Source organism: Silurus meridionalis, chromosome 20 (assembly GCF_014805685.1).
Source record: "Silurus meridionalis isolate SWU-2019-XX chromosome 20, ASM1480568v1, whole genome shotgun sequence".
Taxonomy (NCBI): Eukaryota; Metazoa; Chordata; class Actinopteri; order Siluriformes; family Siluridae; genus Silurus; species Silurus meridionalis.
This window is the reverse complement of record NC_060903.1, coordinates 2,592,501-2,608,976: the sequence shown is the minus strand read 5'-3', so window position 1 is coordinate 2,608,976 and position 16,476 is coordinate 2,592,501. Positions and strand designations below refer to the sequence as shown.

Below are 16,476 nucleotides of genomic sequence, written 5' to 3'. Positions count from 1 at the left end.
CCTACTTGGTGTACATACTTCTTTATATGCCCATATGAACATATGACAGCTATGGAATGTAAAGAAGTATGTATTCTCGGTCAGGTGCTGATCGGCGAATCGGGTTACCAGAGGTAAGTATAGATTTGGTATTTAGTATTTGGTATTTCCGAGATCTCGCCCTTCTCCCTGATAAAGAAAGCAGTTTGCATGCTAGATATCGTGTTTGATGCGGAACGCTAGATTTGAACTGTTCGATACGATGCTGCAATATAGGCCTTGAAAGGTTGCCAGATGCACCTCGAATGTACGCACATCTCTGGTAAGTTTTCCATCCAAAATTTCTAAAGCGACACTTCTGTGGAAACGCGGGTCGCTCAGCAGGGGTTCATTGTTCGCATCTGCAAGCCTGGCCGAAAGCTTTGACAGGCCACAGGAGTCGGATTAGGACGCAGTGACAAAGCAGGAATTTTCGAACCATCAGCTGATTTCGTGACGAAAAAAAAAAGGGGGGGGACTACACATTCTTTGCCTCTATGAAAAACATGGCGCAATTCTACGAAATTCTCCAGTTACACCCAAATAGCACATGGGATTTTTATGCGTAAGAATCGTAAAGTCTATTTAATCCCGGAATTCTGTCCTACAAACTCTGGTGTCTTGTGTGATGAACTTAATCGATAAAAAAAAAAGTCGTACATTTAGTTGTTTCAGAAGATAAAGAAGGGCTAAGCGTAAAAAGCCTTCGTTTGTGAAACCAAAAGCCCATTTTTCAAATTTGCGCCGTCACCGATTTCGTTGTGTATCTGCGCTAAGTCCTGCCCCCTTTCCCCCAAATAACCCCCCAACCCCACTCCACTGCTCGGCCTGACTGACATCCACAGCAGATGCTGACATTATAAAAAACGCTCAGCTGCCATCCCTGGCTTTTGCCCACTTATGGCCTGCATATTTGGGGGTCCGAGAGTCGCCTCGGATGCCGAGGGGGCGAGGCGGGGGTCCCGCGGTGGAAATAGCACTTCAGCGTCTGCCGCTTAACGAGCGCCATATTGAGCGCTATTCCTGAACGGGTGTCTCGGGAACCGAACAAATATTGCCGTTTGTTTTTCTTAAACGCCGAGACGAGACTCTGAGGAGCGCTCTTCCTTGGCGCTTTCCGTAATTAAAGTTGAAGAATCAAAGCTCGCTGGCGTGCCCTGGGACGCCAGGGAGGGAACGAGCAGAGAACGTGATGAGAGAAATGGAGCAGAGGAGGACGTGTGACGGACGCCTGGGCAACACCAAGCCCCATCCATCAGCTGCTGTAATTGCTACATGACTCCGTGACACGGATCGAGTGTACCAGGACAGATTATTATTATCCTTTTCTCTCCGGGAGCAATTTTTCTTACCAGGCAAAAAAAAAAGCTAAGGGAAAGGGGGCGGCGGCTCGGCGGAGGGGTACGCCGGAGATACCACGATCCCGTGCGTCAGGGCCAAGACGGGGCATATCCTGGAGGCTTTCGTGCGGGACGTTGTGTAATATCTGGGCCGGACCGTCTGACGGCGCTGAGGAGTCCAATGCTTTGCTAAAGCTGGTAAAATGGAACCAAATCACAGCTTCAATGGATTTGGTCCCCTTCAACCAGCTGTAGCTATGCTTTGATGACAACAGAAAAGCTTCTGCTTCTCCTACCTACCGAAGATGGACATGATGTGCTTCTCGTCATTTCAATGAGTGTAATGATTTATTTATAGAATTTATGTACGTTGAAACTGGCATCGCCAACGCCACAACAGAACGCTGATGCAACTCGCTTTTAACAAATACAACTTGCAATTTAATACTGGTTTTCTGTCTTTATTTATTTATTTCTTTTTACTATCAATTCATTACAAACGTTAAATAAAGCCTCAATTAAATGTAATATTTTAATTAAATATTTTCTAATATAAAACTAAACTTAAGTGTTTAACAATTAATGATACAAACCATAACTTCAATCAACATTTTAATTACAAAATAAAATATGTATAAATATGTATAAAATTTAAAATTAAACAGAAATTCAAAATTGATGGAAAATGTGTAAACCTCTAAACCTTTTTTTGTTAAACAATTTTTCTTACTGAATATTGAAAATATCGTGGACTCCGTCTCAAAGTGGATATAAATATTTATAATAATTTTTTAAACATCCATCCTGTATATACATCCATAACAAACTGTTTCCACAAATAAACATCATAACTTTACGCCTTGTGTTTTTAAGCAGTGTGTGTGTTTGTGTTTTATGCAGCGTGTATCAACATTATCACATACAATCTGTATTGAGAGTCCATGTACAGGACGGTTAGGGGTATATGGAAGAGCAAGTGCTGAATCCTGAGATGTAGCTAAGCCTGGACACACACACACACACACACACACACACACACACACACACACACACACACACACACACACACACACACACACACACACACACACGCCTTATACAGGCAGTGATCTGGTGTGAAGAGGAGAGCAGATAAAAGCCAGATGCTGTAGAGTGTGGGGGGTTTTACACACACAAAGTTATACTACACACAAAGTTTTACACACACACACACACACACACACACACACAGACAGAGATACACAAACACCAAAATGTATATACACACATGCTCACAGAACCACACACACCAAGACTAATATACACATACACACAAAGACAGATATACACTTGCACACAGACATATATACACAATCAAACAAAAGATGTGCAGGTACACACACACACCCAAACACACACAGCAAGACAAATATGATATATTACTTGCCCAACGCTGCCTAATTCCATCACACACTCCTGCATACACACACAATCTTTCTCTCGCTTATCTTCATATCTATCCATCTATCTGTCTATACACACACACATCTTGCTGTTTTTATTCTTTCCATCAATGTATGATTTCTTTCTATTATTACTGCTATTTCTTATTATATTTGTCACAGGACATGCTAAAGTTTATTATTATTAACCAAACTGCACCGCTTTTGCTGGTCACACACACACACACACACACACACACACAGTGGCGTGTTGGAGGACGAGCTTTTCGCCTTGTAATTAAAATGCTCGGGCAGTTGTTCAGATTGAAAGCAAAAGAAATGAACTGCAGGCTCTGGAACACACTGCAGGAAGTCACGGGATATTAATCACACTGTTTGTGCTGCAAGAAGCGAATGCAGTGACAACAGTGTAAACAGAGTGGCACAGAGGGACGACCTGGACCTCACTGACAAGCAGGGCCCTGCAATAACCACACACACACGAGAAATATACTAAAGAGACCTTAAACGAAACGAACAGAACCACAAATAACGTGTACATTCGTTTTTTGATTTGCGATTGAAATACAAGGCGGTGCATTACGACGCATTGGTTCCTTTTCTCCAATTTCATATTTAAAAACAGGAAAAAAATAAAAGAGGCTTTTTTAACGCAGCCATAAAAAGATAAAAATTAACTATTTATGAATTTTCTCTATTTGTTTCATCATGCGGCATGTAGCAATAAATATAATAAAATAATAAAAACACCTATTACAGAGATAGATAGATAGATAGATAGATAGATAGATAGATAGATAGATAGATAGATAGATAGATAGATAGATAGATAGATAGATAGATAGATAGAGACAGACAGACAGACAGACAGACAGAGGCACAAACTTTTGCACCCCAATTAAAATAGATACAATCCACATTTTTCTAAACGCCTTTCAAAGCTTTTTTCTCTAACACTAGATCAATATGTAAAACACACACACACACACACACACACTCTCCCCTCATAGTGTATTGACTGGACTGGATTCTGCTACACACATGATCTGATGAAACAAAGAACTGCACCAAAACTACGTTTGAAAAAACTATGGATTTTCATCCCGCAGACGTAATAAAAACATCCCGGGATATCACGAAGAACAATTAAACTCAAAACTACAAAATGTACGTGTGCGTGTGTGTGTGTTTGTGTGTGTGTAGAAACCCACGCCCAAGAGTCATATTAGTAGGACACGTGGCATAAATTCGCTTTGGTTTCCTTGACAAGAGAGAAAGTGCTGAATCTGCACATTGAGGCAAATAATTTTTAACTCCACACAGAGCACCGTGTTTCCCCACGGACCATTATTACCGACGTACCACCCGCTAAACTCTGGACCGCTCCGGGGTCTCGTTTATAAACATGCGTACGCACAAAACATACGCCATACGTAAGTATTCACATAACTACGACAGACGAAAATGAAAACAAAAAAGCGCGGAAATCGTTTGAGGAACACAGCATGTCCTGAAGAAACGCCAGGAACGACCGAAACACGGACTCGATCCCTGGTTGACTTTCAAGCTGATGGAAAAGGGAAGCGTTTGTACCTGGGGTTCCCGCGCAGCGCTGCGTGATGGAGAGCGTTGAAGCCGTTGTTGTTGGTGATGGTGACGTCAGCGCCGGCCTCCAGGAGAACAGACAGCATGTCGTCCCTCTTCTTGCTGATGGCGTCGTGGAGAGGTGTGTCTCCTTCCGAGTCCTACAGGAAGCACAGAGATCCGCGGTTACACGAAGATCAGACTAACAAGACTGTTCGCCGGTTGGAATGAGGTTCATGGGAGTTCTACCTGAAGACTGGGGTGGCAGCCGAAGTCCAGCAGCGTCTTCACGACCTGAAGGTGGCCCTTGTTGACAGCGATGTGCAACGGGGTCTGTCTGCGCTTGTTCCTGGCGTTGAGGTCGGCCCCGCCTCGGTGTAACACCTCGATGACCGAGCCCTCGTCTCCGAACGAGGCATGATGCACCGCCCGGTCTCCGTCTTTATCCTTCACAACATGGATAATTCCACTTTTATAACTTCACCCATGTCCGTTCTCACTTTGGTGTCTGATATTACATTACCCACAATGCACTCTCGCGCTATACTGTACAAGAGCGATGCAGCGGCGCTTTAATCCGTCCAGCTCTTTCAGTTCATCATCTGGATGTGGAAAATGCTTTGCTCTTATGATGAGGTATGAAGAAGCTCTACTCTTATGCTCTGCTGAAACACTTTTTGCCCAATAATCAAACTTTTGCCCCAAAACTCATCTAAATTCTCTCTTTGACTCCGTTGTGCATCCCAGGAATTAAACTCTACACATGCAACTGTCACATTACTCATTAATATGAGGCGTAATCTACAATAATCTAATAATCTAATAATCTTTAGGAGAAATAGTGTGGGAGAGCATGTCCGTGTGCGGGATTAAATAGTGTGTGGGCCGGTGTGCGGGACGAGACAGTTTGGGTCCGTGTGCCAGACGAGACAGTGTGTGTGGGCCGGTGTGCGGGACAAGACAGTGTGTGGGACGAGACGGTGTGGGGGCGGTGTGAGGGACGAGACGGTTTGTGGGACGAGACGGTGTGTGGGGGCCGGTGTCAGGGAAGAGACATTGTGGGACAAGACAGTGTGTGGGGGTTGGTGTGAGGGATGAGACAGTGTGTGGGGGTCGGTGTGCAAAACGAGACGGTGTGTGGGCCGGGGTGTGCGGGACGAGACCGTGTGTGGGCCGGTGTGCGGGATGAGATGATTTGGGGGAAGGAAAGGACAAGGTTCAGGGTTACCTCAGCCTCCAGGTCGACGTTGTGTTTGAGGAGCAGCTTGAGGACGTCCACGTGGCCGTTCTGACTGGCCGCCTGCATGGCCGTGTGTCCTGCGCACTGTCCGTTCACCTGACACACAAAAGAGGCAAAACATACACAAGTACACACGTTAGGCCAGGAATACAGATGAGTGTGTGTGCGCGTGTGTGTGCGCGTGTGTGTGTGCGCACTCGGGTGTGTGATCTGCAGCGCTGCGGTAAGTTAAAGCAGCATGTGATGGCATGAATATTGATGCCCGAGCTCCTTGGAGCGTTCACAGGACACGTCTTTTCCTGACGGGAGAAACTGCTTGGACGCTCGACCCCCTCCTTTTCCTTCTCTACCTCCTTCGTTTCCTCCCTATCCCTCCTTCCTCTCTCTCTCTCTCTCTCTCTCTCTGTTCTAAGCGATGAGTCCTGTGGGGGCCAGCAGGGCACTGCGCCACTCACTCTCCAACACCGACACGCCATTTTTCCCTCTCTAACGATTCTGGTGCAGGCGATACAGAGGGTCAGCAAACTCAGGAGGAGCAGGACACCGCTGGAGCTACAGAGCAGCCAAACCCCAGTTCAGAATGATTAAAGTCAAACAGCAAAACTGCAACAGAACCAGGATTTATAATAAAACAAAACAGAAAATACAAACAAAACCAAAACTATTTAAAACGATTGACCAAAGAAAGATGTTTAAAAAAAACAAACAAAAGAAATAAATCTAAATCTCTTTACTCTTTTGAAAAAAGTAAATATATATAAAAAAAAAAATATATAACATTTATATATAAACATTTACATTTTTTTATAAAAGAAATTGTTTATATATGTATCTTTTTTAATTAAAAAAATTTTTTGTTCAGAGTTCATGTTTAAGAAAGTGAAGCAAATACATTTTTTTTAATTGAACAAGTTTAAAAAATATTAAACATGCATGAAGTGCAATAAAAATAATTTTGTAAAAAAGACCTTTTAAAAAAAAAAATGTATTCAAGATGGAACTGGATGATTAAAAGAAAATTATAATAATAATAATAAAATAAAAAAAAATAAAAAAAATTTACCAGCTGCAGATAATAATGAGCTTTTCAGGACTGTGGCGTTTCAAAGCCGCGTGTCAGTAAAAGCCTGACGTGTTCACGCGCTCGCAATCTCAGAGTGGAATTGTGATCTCAGGAACGCTGAAGGCTACGAAAGGTGATTATTTCTAAACACCGAAGCTGCTAAAAGAACAGACAAAACACACAAGCAAAGTCGCTCGTGCGCATTTACATAAATAAATAATTCTTACGTCTACGTCCGGTCTCTTGAGGATGTCCTCCACTTTGGCCAGGTCTCCATTAGCCGCAGCCTTCACCAGCTCCTCGTTGATGTCTCCGGACTCCTGCGTCTCAAACAGCTTCTTGAGCAGCTGAGACAGACGCTCTGAGGACAGGAGGACACGCTTTAATCAGGACAGATCTCTCTTCAGAGTTTTTACGGGTTAATCAAGGACGAGTCAAACGAAATGAAAGGACTTGTATCACTGAACGATCTCAGGACACGGCTGAATAAGCACAGAGTGTGTGTAACAGTACGACCTTGAAAGTCAAACGGAATAAAAGAAAAAAAATCTGAATCTACAAGTAATTAAAAAAAAAAATATTTTTTTTTTGTTTGTTTTTTTTTTTTTTCTTTTATGACAAATAAAAAAATTTAAATACTAGAGGGAAAATTTATTTCTGGAGAGAAAAACACTAAAGACTGTGTGTGTGTGTGTGTGTGTGTGTGTGTGTGTGTGTGTGTGTGTGTTACCTCCGGATGCGTTGGTAATGGCAGAACCTGCAGGAGCCACTTTAGTGACGGCGGCTGGGTTGTAGGTCCAGGACGTACCGCACACCTCCACTTTCAGATCGCTGTCAGAGTAGATCTGCTGCACTCGGCCCATCTTCCCAAGAGTCTACAGAGGAACACGCACACACACATGCAGACGGATTTATCTGAACTGTGTCCTTTCCTTAAACTCCATACTTATACGCATGAATACGAGTGAAAAAAAAGGAAAAAATTGTAAAATAAATAAATAAAGAGCGAAAAAAGAGCGAGGAGGAGGCGAGGAGACACTTTGGCTTTAAAAATGAGAGGAGGCGAATTGAAAAGGATGAAACCCTGAAGGCCAATCTCACAAAGTTTATTACTAGAGCATGATAAAAACGAATATTGGAAACCAGTTAAACCTCGTCCACAGGGACAAACACGTAAACCTTTTCAAACACGAGACCTAATCATAAGTAATAATAATAACCACAACAAAAACAACAGAAAAGAAAGAAAAGCCCATAAATACATTTATAATAAAAATCGAGAATTAACAGCTAAAACAGCCAAAAAAAGCAAACAAACGAGAGTTTGAAAACCAAAAAAGAGGATTGACCGCACACAAAATTTGAATATGATAATTACAATGAACTTCTAAGAGAGTCGAGAGATCAATCAAAGATAAGTGAAGCCACAGATGAAGTTTGGACAATACACAACATTACATGACTTTAACCAAACCGCTACCATGGACTTGAAGGCACGCAGTTCAAATCCCAGCTTCACCAAGGTTTTCCAAATTCCGCAAATGTAAACACCACATCCCGATCTTATATTCTGCTGTCCACAAACATTTGGTCTTATGGTGGTGGAATGTATAATGATCTCTCTATGCATGCGTGTGTGATTATGGGATGGAAAGCTCACCGGCAGCATGGCCTCGGCCCACTCCCCGTGGCCCCTCTGCAGCAGTTTGATGCGGTCGATGTCGTAGCAGATCTGCACCAGATCCCCCACCATGAACTGAGAGGTTCCTCCTTCAGCCCCGGCCGGGACCTCACCGCTGCGAGCCACGTTCGCTTTGGTCAGGACAGCCGGGTTAAACGTCCACCTGCAGCACGTTGATCAGACGGGAAGGGGGAGAAAAAAAAATCTGATTCGAAACGGTGTGTGCAAGATCATCAGGAGGCTTCAACGTCAGGTTCTCCTCAAAATTGGCACAAAGAGTCAGCATGGGAAAAGCAGCCAGGAGCAGAGATGCACTGATCTGCTGACTTTGTACAGAGTCAGGCAATGTGATAAATAAATAAATAAGCAAACAAACAAAATAAAGCATTTGGAAAGTACTCAGACCTGTTCCCGCTGGGATACTGGACGACGATGTCGTGGTCCTCGTCGATGCCGCACACCGTCCCGGTGGTGGTGAGGGTCTCGAACATGCCGTCCGTCCATCCCCCGTGGCCGTGCTGAAGAGACTGGACGATCTCCAGGTCCAGATCGATGTTGACCAGGTCTCCGATCTGCAGGCCGCCCGGGTTCCTGTTCCCGTTCTGCTCACCTGGAAGAAGCGTAGCGCGAAATTCCGTCAGACACGTTTACGAATCGTTCCGATTGGTCGGAAAAAGCGCCGGTTCGTTTCGGATCGCAAACTTGCCGATTCGAATCGATTTACGTGGACGCGCACCGTATCCATAGCAACAGCTCTTTTTGCAAAGTAAGGTTTCGCGACACGCTTTCAGGACGTCCGTTTGGAGGTCGGCCAATGAATCGCTTTTGCCTGTTAAACGACACCGACAGCTGATTGCTGGAACTATCTGCAAAAATCCACGTTTCAAGTTTTATTTGTCATAGAGGAAGATGTAGAGGACAGCGTAGTGTGGAGACGGATGATCCGCTGTGGCGACCCCTAACGGGAGCAGCCGGAAGAAGAAGAAAGAAAGAAGATATGTACAGATGTCAGTGAGGTTACAGGAAAACAACAGCAAATATTAAACATCAAACAATATTAAACAATAAAGAGGGAAAATAAGGGAAAAAGAAAGTATGATTGTCCACAAGTGTCGTTTTTACGGATAGTTTTTCCGGCTTTTTGCATTATGAGAGCGCCCTCAAGAGGCGGACCACCGACGCTGCTTGTTTTTTTTTTTCATTTATTCATTATATAATTATTTTTATTAATATATATTTTTTTTTATTATCCAGTATTCGTTTGGGAAAAAAAACGATCAGTTGGTTAATCGTTTATCAGAAAGTAAGATCCGTCCTAGCTATCAGCTCTTCATCCGAAGCCCCTAAAGCCTCCGTCTAAGCTGTTACTACGGAAACAGAACATTACGCGGATCGTGTTAATGTAAACGCGTGCCTTGTTCTGCTGCTGTTGGTAAACATCTTCCAGCCAATCAGAAGCGAGAATTCTGGTGTGCATCCGTCAGGTTTTGATTCCTCTCTCAGCTCTAAACACGGCTTTGAGTTCACCCTGAAAGATTTCGTGACGACGCAAGCTGCCTGGCTGATGCTAATTCTGTGCGAGTGATGAGACACTTGGCGGGTCGTTACGAGTTTAAATGTCACGTCTATAATAACTGCGGAATCGCTCGTAAATAAAATATCGGTCGCGCGACAAATGGCAGACGCCGATCTCAGGGGTGTTAAAGACTCATCGACGAAGCGTTTAAAATAAACTTTATGGTTTAAAAGAACACTTGTCTTCATTATAAAGGGTCCTTTAAAAGCACTTCTGGCTCATTATTACACTTATTAAACTAAGCAGGTTTGGGCAGACGTGGAAGCGTCATCGATCGTATGTTAAGTGAGAACATTGTGTTTACTTCAGCGGTTAGACTGCGGTCAGGAACGGCACCGGCTCCGGGTCGATTACGGCTGCTGGCCAGGGAAGGTTTCAAAAGACAAAGCGGAAAAGAAAAAAATAAACGAAAAGAAAAAAGTGCTGCCACCTAGTGGACATCTCATAGTACTCAGGATTACTGACTTGTTCAGGAGGATAAAACACCTGATTTTATAACAGTGAGATAAAAAAGGAAAGAAAAAATAACATTTGAACATTTCCATGAAGCAGGACAATAATCCTGCTACAGCTACAGAAAAACTGCTTTGTGTTTTATTTGAATAATTTACTTAATGTCTACATGATTACAAGGATCTCAGATTTTATTTACAAAAAAAAAAGTAAAAAAAAATTTAATATTCAAAAGAATTAGATTTTTAACCATTTATTTAAAAAAAGTTATCATCAATTGCTGTCCGTTTGTAATTAAATTTATTTAAAAAATTTAATAAATAAAACTCTGTGGCCAAAAAATGTATCCCGACATTAACATACAATATTTGACCATAATGTGCAGGTCCTGAAAAACACACACACACACACACACACACACACACACACACACACACACACACACACACACACGAGGTGGTACTACTCACCCAAGACTGGACAGTGGTCTCTGTAGAAAGTTCCTCCTTTGGCATCTTGCACACATTTCAGGTCCGACTGCGAGGCAGGAAAAAAAATATATATTTACAAAAACATTAATAGATTAATCATAAATTAACACCTTTATTTTGACAGTACTCATTTTATATATATATATATATATATATATATATATATATATATATATATATATATATATATATATATATATATATATATAATTTCGAAGATGAAGATCCAGCTCGCTGCTTTGACACCTTTGGGGGGGGATACGAAGATCCCAACGAAGGGGGAAAAGGGGACTGTTTTGAAGTTGGTATTGGGTAAAAATAGATATAAATAAAGTTCTTGCTTGTAAACAGAGTGAGTCTGGAAACCTTTTGATACCAGGTCATGTAGTATATTTACATACAGTGTCAAATTTTCCTGTCTGATGTGCACTTGTTCTAAATGTGCACACACACACACACACACACACACACACACACACACACACACACACACACACACACACACACACACACACACACACGAGTGTGTAAAGTGCAAATAATTATCAGTTCATAAACGCAGAAGTGCAGGAGCTCTGAGCAGAAGTGTTTACTTCCTGCCACTCGTTTTATCTGGCGATAAAAAAAACTCAAAAAAGGAACTGAAATAAAAAGAAATAAAAAAAGCTGTTTTAGAAGATCGCAGATCGTAAATAAAAAACACGATTCGCTGGATTGATTCTCGATTCATTTAAGTGTTTAAAAAGTATTCCCTTTTCAGTATCAGGCACAACGGAATCCTGAACACGACGACGATCTGAATAACAAAGCCACCGGCACGAGTCCTCACAGTCCCACAGGCTCAAATTCAAACCCAGCGCAGCAGCTCTCGGCCAATAAGGAGGCGGGAAACTGGGGGTTAAATGAAAGCGGCACGCTTTCGCCAGACTCCCGTCCCTGCCCTGTTTTTCCCCCTGACCTCCAGAGAGTGCACGCGGGAAACAAAAAGAAGCGGCAGATTCCCTTTATCATGTAGATGGAGCTTCCAGCTGCCTGAACAAAAGCACGCACATGCCGGCTGCTGGGGGTTCCTCAATAGGGCTCTACCCTGGAACAGCTGTCGCTTTGTGAGACGCGTGTGTGTGTGTGTGCGTTTGTGTGTGTGTGCGCACACGTGCAAAAGACTCACCATGCCCTCAAAGCCGACTCGGTAAAGGTTCTTGGCCCCGTTGTCCCACAGGACGTAGGCGGCGCTATGAGGACTTGCTGCGCTCCAGTCCTGGATCTCCGTCACCTACAGTAATCACGAGGGGGAAATAAAACAAGCTGCTAACAGGGCTGTGGATCTGTCCTTCACAGATAGCTGAAGTAGCTGAAGAGACGCTCAGTACCCACAAACTTTATCTCGTCTAAACAGATGTTGAGTTCGGCAGTGTGATGTGAATGTTGGTGACGTGTAAACTCGTGTGTACGCTTTTGTGTCAGGTGGTTTGTTTGTCTCACATTTAACCAGACCGCAATGTTGTGTACAAATTCATTCTCATTAATCAAATATTGAAATCATGTGTAAATTGTTGTTAGGTGTAAAGTTGTGACGTGGAACATAAAGGTGTGTAGTGTAAAGTTGTTGGTGGGTGTCCTTCATAGATTAATCAGACAATTGTGTAATCAGAAAAAGTTGTTCAGTATAAAGATGTGGTGTGTAAAGCTATGTAAAGTTCTGTTTTGTATAGTTATTCTGTGTAAAGCTATGTAAAGTGTAAAGATACTGGGTGTAAAGTGTTTTTGTAGTTATTCTGTGTAAAGTTGTTTTCGTATAGCTGTTCAGTGTAAAGGTGTTCAGTGTGCAAAGGTGTTCAGTGTGTAAAGGTGTTCAGTGTAAAGTTAATCGGTGTAAAGGTGTTCAGTGCGCAAAGGTGTTCAGTGTAAAGTTAATCGGTGTAAAGGTGTTCAGTGTGTAAAGGTGTTCAGTGTGTAAAGGTGTTCAGTGTGTAAAGGTGTTCAGTGTGTAAAGGTGTTCAGTGTAAAGTTAATCGGTGTAAAGGTGTTCAGTGTAAAGTTAATCGGTGTAAAGGTGTTCAGTGTAAAGTTGTTCAGTGTAAAGGTGTTCAGTGTAAAGTTAATCGGTGTAAAGGTGTTCAGTGCAAAGGTGTTCAGTGTAAAGTTAATCGGTGTAAAGGTGTTCAGTGTGTAAAGGTGTTCAGTGTAAAGTTAATCGGTGTAAAGGTGTTCAGTGTGTAAAGGTGTTGAGTGTAAAGTTGTTCAGTGTAAAGGTGTTCAGTGTAAAGGTGTTCAGTGTAAAGTTAATCGGTGTAAAGGTGTTCAGTGCGCAAAGGTGTTCAGTGCGCAAAGGTGTTCAGTGTAAAGTTAATCGGTGTAAAGGTGTTCAGTGTGTAAAGGTGTTCAGTGTAAAGTTAATCGGTGTAAAGGTGTTCAGTGTGTAAAGGTGTTCAGTGTAAAGTTAATCGGTGTAAATGTGTTCAGTGTGTAAAGGTGTTCAGTGTGTAAAGGTGTTCAGTGTAAAGTTAATCGGTGTAAAGGTGTTCAGTGTGTAAAGGTGTTCAGTGTGTAAAGGTGTTCAGTGTAAAGTTGTTCAGTGTAAAGGTGTTCAGTGTAAAGTTAATCGGTGTAAAGGTGTTCAGTGCGCAAAGGTGTTCAGTGCGCAAAGGTGTTCAGGTATTTGGTTTAACGTTGTGCAAAGATGTTCTGGGTAAGGTTGTAAAGGTGTCCTAAATATGTAAAGGTAGTCAGTAAAACAGTGTGTAAAGTTTAGGTGTATAAAGTTGTGATGTAAAGTAGATTCCAGCACTTCAGCTGGAATGATTTACTCTTATTAAATGCTAATATTGAGGTTTACAGTCCACAGGTAAAGATTTTTTTTTGTTTTTTTTCCTACATGTTAATACCTTTCCTCTCCTGCCGTTTCCTCCGTCCTGATCCTCCCACTGCCAGTCCACTCCCCGCACCACACGGCCTCCGGTGAAGATCCCTCGTGCCGTGATCTTCTTCGATTTTCGACGAGATTCTAAAAGGACTCTAGATCCCCCCCCCAAAAAAAGGCCAACTTTGATTAGACTACAACCGGCCGGATCTTAACCTGAAGGAAAAGCTGCACTGTACAAACTTTAATGCACTTCCATGATTGAAAAACCGACTCTGAAATTAATCATTAGTCATTAAATTTGTCATTTGAACTGAAAAAAAGGAAAAGGTTTTGAATAAGTGCCACCTGATCGTCAGGGTTTATATAATAGTCTGGCCTAAAAAAAAAAAAAGGATGTGTGATATTCCTGATCTTAACTGCATTTCTGAAACAAATCTAATAAAAAAATTGTAATCAAACACAATAATCCCATTACACACGCAACATTAAACCCGCGCTCCTGTCCTAAAAACCCCATACATAACTGTCAGCTTTATTGTAAGACAGACGGCTGGAGTAGACGAGGCAGCTGGCAGTCTGAAAAACTCCTGCGATTCCTTTTACGCGGAGCAAAAAACAAAACAAAAAAATCCCGCCGTAACGCAGAACGGCGCTCCCGAGAGAACGGTCGCTCACGCGGAGCAGCTGTTAGACAAACCCCATTGTTTGGGGTCGTTACAGAGCGCAGGCACGAGCGAGGCGACTCGAACCGACTGCTGGGCATCTCGGGGTTAATCACCTCACCATATGGAGACGGGAGACTTTATTTAGCCCTGATGTCAGGGTTAAAGTGCACAGTGATCACGGAGATGCTCAAACAAACCCGCTGGGTTGCCAAAAGTATTGGGACACTCGGCGTTTCCGGCCATGGTCGCTTCTAGAATAAAATTTCTCCCTGATTCAAACCTGTTCCAGGATAACCATCTCCTCACCTCACCCTACATCAGTACCGGACTTGAATCTCAAACAAATCTCCACAAAATCTAATGAAACACCTTCCCAGGAGAGTGGAAGCATTTCTAACAGAACTCGGATCCGCTCACCGTTCGCTGCCGGGTGTGGTGATGCGGTAAAACCGGTGTCTCAGGTGATGTTTGTCTCCGTGGTAACAGGTGGTGCAGAGGTCGTAGTTGGTGCACTCGGCGCATTTCCAGCGGATCCCGATGATGGGCTGCTGCCTGCAGGTGTCGCACATGGTGCCGTCGTGCTTGATACCTACGGGGCAGAGACGCTTTTTATAGAAGGAGTCTCCGGTACCAAAGCCAATGCGGCTCACCGGTGTGTTTAACTCTGTATTATGGTGATACGACAGAAATAGGGGTTTCTTGGCTACATCATAAGCAAGAACAGGAAGTAACCGACGTCTTTGATGTTTCACATCATTACCTTTTAACCACAAGTCTAGACATTTTTTTTTGTGAGGACACAACGCACCAGTGGGTTATTTTTGTAAAACAGCACCGTGTCTTATTTCAAATGAAAACTGTGCTTTTCCACATAACCTCGTCTCCGTACAATCAATAAACAGCATGCAACATTTACGGCGTTTAGCGGAGGCCCCTTTACTGAGCGGCTCGCATTTTAGAGGACAGGAGAAAAGAATATAGAAATATATTTCTATAATATATTTCTAAATAGAAGGGGAAAAAAATTAAGGGTTATACAACTGAGCAGATGCACGACTTTCAGAAGACGCATCCCTGATTCTAAACTTCTCCATCCTGAACACTTACCTGAGTTCAGGTACACAGCTCTTACTCCTGAGATTAAATGCTCCTTGGATGTCAAACATTTTAGGTTCTAGTTTATTTTAACAACATGCTGAACGAGTCCCGTTTGAGCGTATAATGGTCACAGGATCGCAGTGAATAAATCAACATGCAAATGAGCCTGCTGTGTCATCCAGCGAGTGGATGAGTGAGTGAGAGATACTCAGGGGGAAGGACGGAGGAAAATCACTTGACACAACTAGCTAATATGCATACTAATTTATTCATGTGATCGTCGACGAGCATGAAATGGAGCAGGCAGGTGAGAGACAGACAGGTAGAACGATAGATAGACAGATAGAACGATAGATAGACAGATAGAACGATAGATAGACAGACAGACAGATACACAGGTAGAGTGATACAGATAGACAGGAAGGTAGATAGAGAAGCAGACAGACAGGTAGATTAATAGATAGACAGACAGATAAGCAGAACGATAGATAGATATACAGGTAGAGTGATACAGATAGACAGGAAAATAGATAAAGAAGTAGACAGACAGGTAGATAAACATAATGATAGATAGACAGATAGACAGATAGACAGTGAGGTAGATAAAGTAGTAGACAGACAGACAAATAAATAAACAGACAGATAGGCAGAACGATTAAAAGTCAGATATACAGGTAGTGATACAGATAGACAGGGAGGTAGATAGAGAAGTAAACAGACAGGTAGATAAATAGATAAAAAGACAGATAAGCAGAACGATAGATAGACTGATATACAGGTAGAGTGATACAGATAGACAGATAGACAGGGAGGTAGATAGAGAAGTAGACGGACAGGTAGATAAATAGATAAACAGACCGATAGACAGACAGATATACAGGTAGAGTGATACAGATAGACAGATAGGTGGATAAATAGACAGATAAGCAGAACGATAGATAGACTGATATACAGGTAGAGTG

The 16,476-nt window shown here is 42.6% G+C and overlaps 1 protein-coding gene across 6 annotated transcripts in view; it reads right to left on the bottom strand.

Annotated features, from left to right (window-relative positions):
• The window catches only part of mib1 (MIB E3 ubiquitin protein ligase 1), a 46,072-nt gene that overhangs the window by 27,798 nt on the left and 1,798 nt on the right, over positions 1–16,476 (bottom strand). For all 6 annotated transcript variants that reach the window (XM_046875952.1, XM_046875956.1, XM_046875957.1 and 3 more), the window contains exons 3-13: positions 14,834–15,005; positions 13,774–13,903; positions 12,057–12,161; positions 10,868–10,934; positions 8,774–8,978; positions 8,348–8,531; positions 7,418–7,562; positions 6,915–7,048; positions 5,613–5,720; positions 4,634–4,831; positions 4,394–4,545 (exon numbers count right to left, since the gene is read on the bottom strand). In XM_046875952.1, coding sequence (XP_046731908.1) covers positions 4,394–4,545; positions 4,634–4,831; positions 5,613–5,720; positions 6,915–7,048; positions 7,418–7,562; positions 8,348–8,531; positions 8,774–8,978; positions 10,868–10,934; positions 12,057–12,161; positions 13,774–13,903; positions 14,834–15,005 — 1,600 coding nt within the window. The remainder of the gene's footprint in view (positions 1–4,393; positions 4,546–4,633; positions 4,832–5,612; positions 5,721–6,914; positions 7,049–7,417; positions 7,563–8,347; positions 8,532–8,773; positions 8,979–10,867; positions 10,935–12,056; positions 12,162–13,773; positions 13,904–14,833; positions 15,006–16,476) is intronic.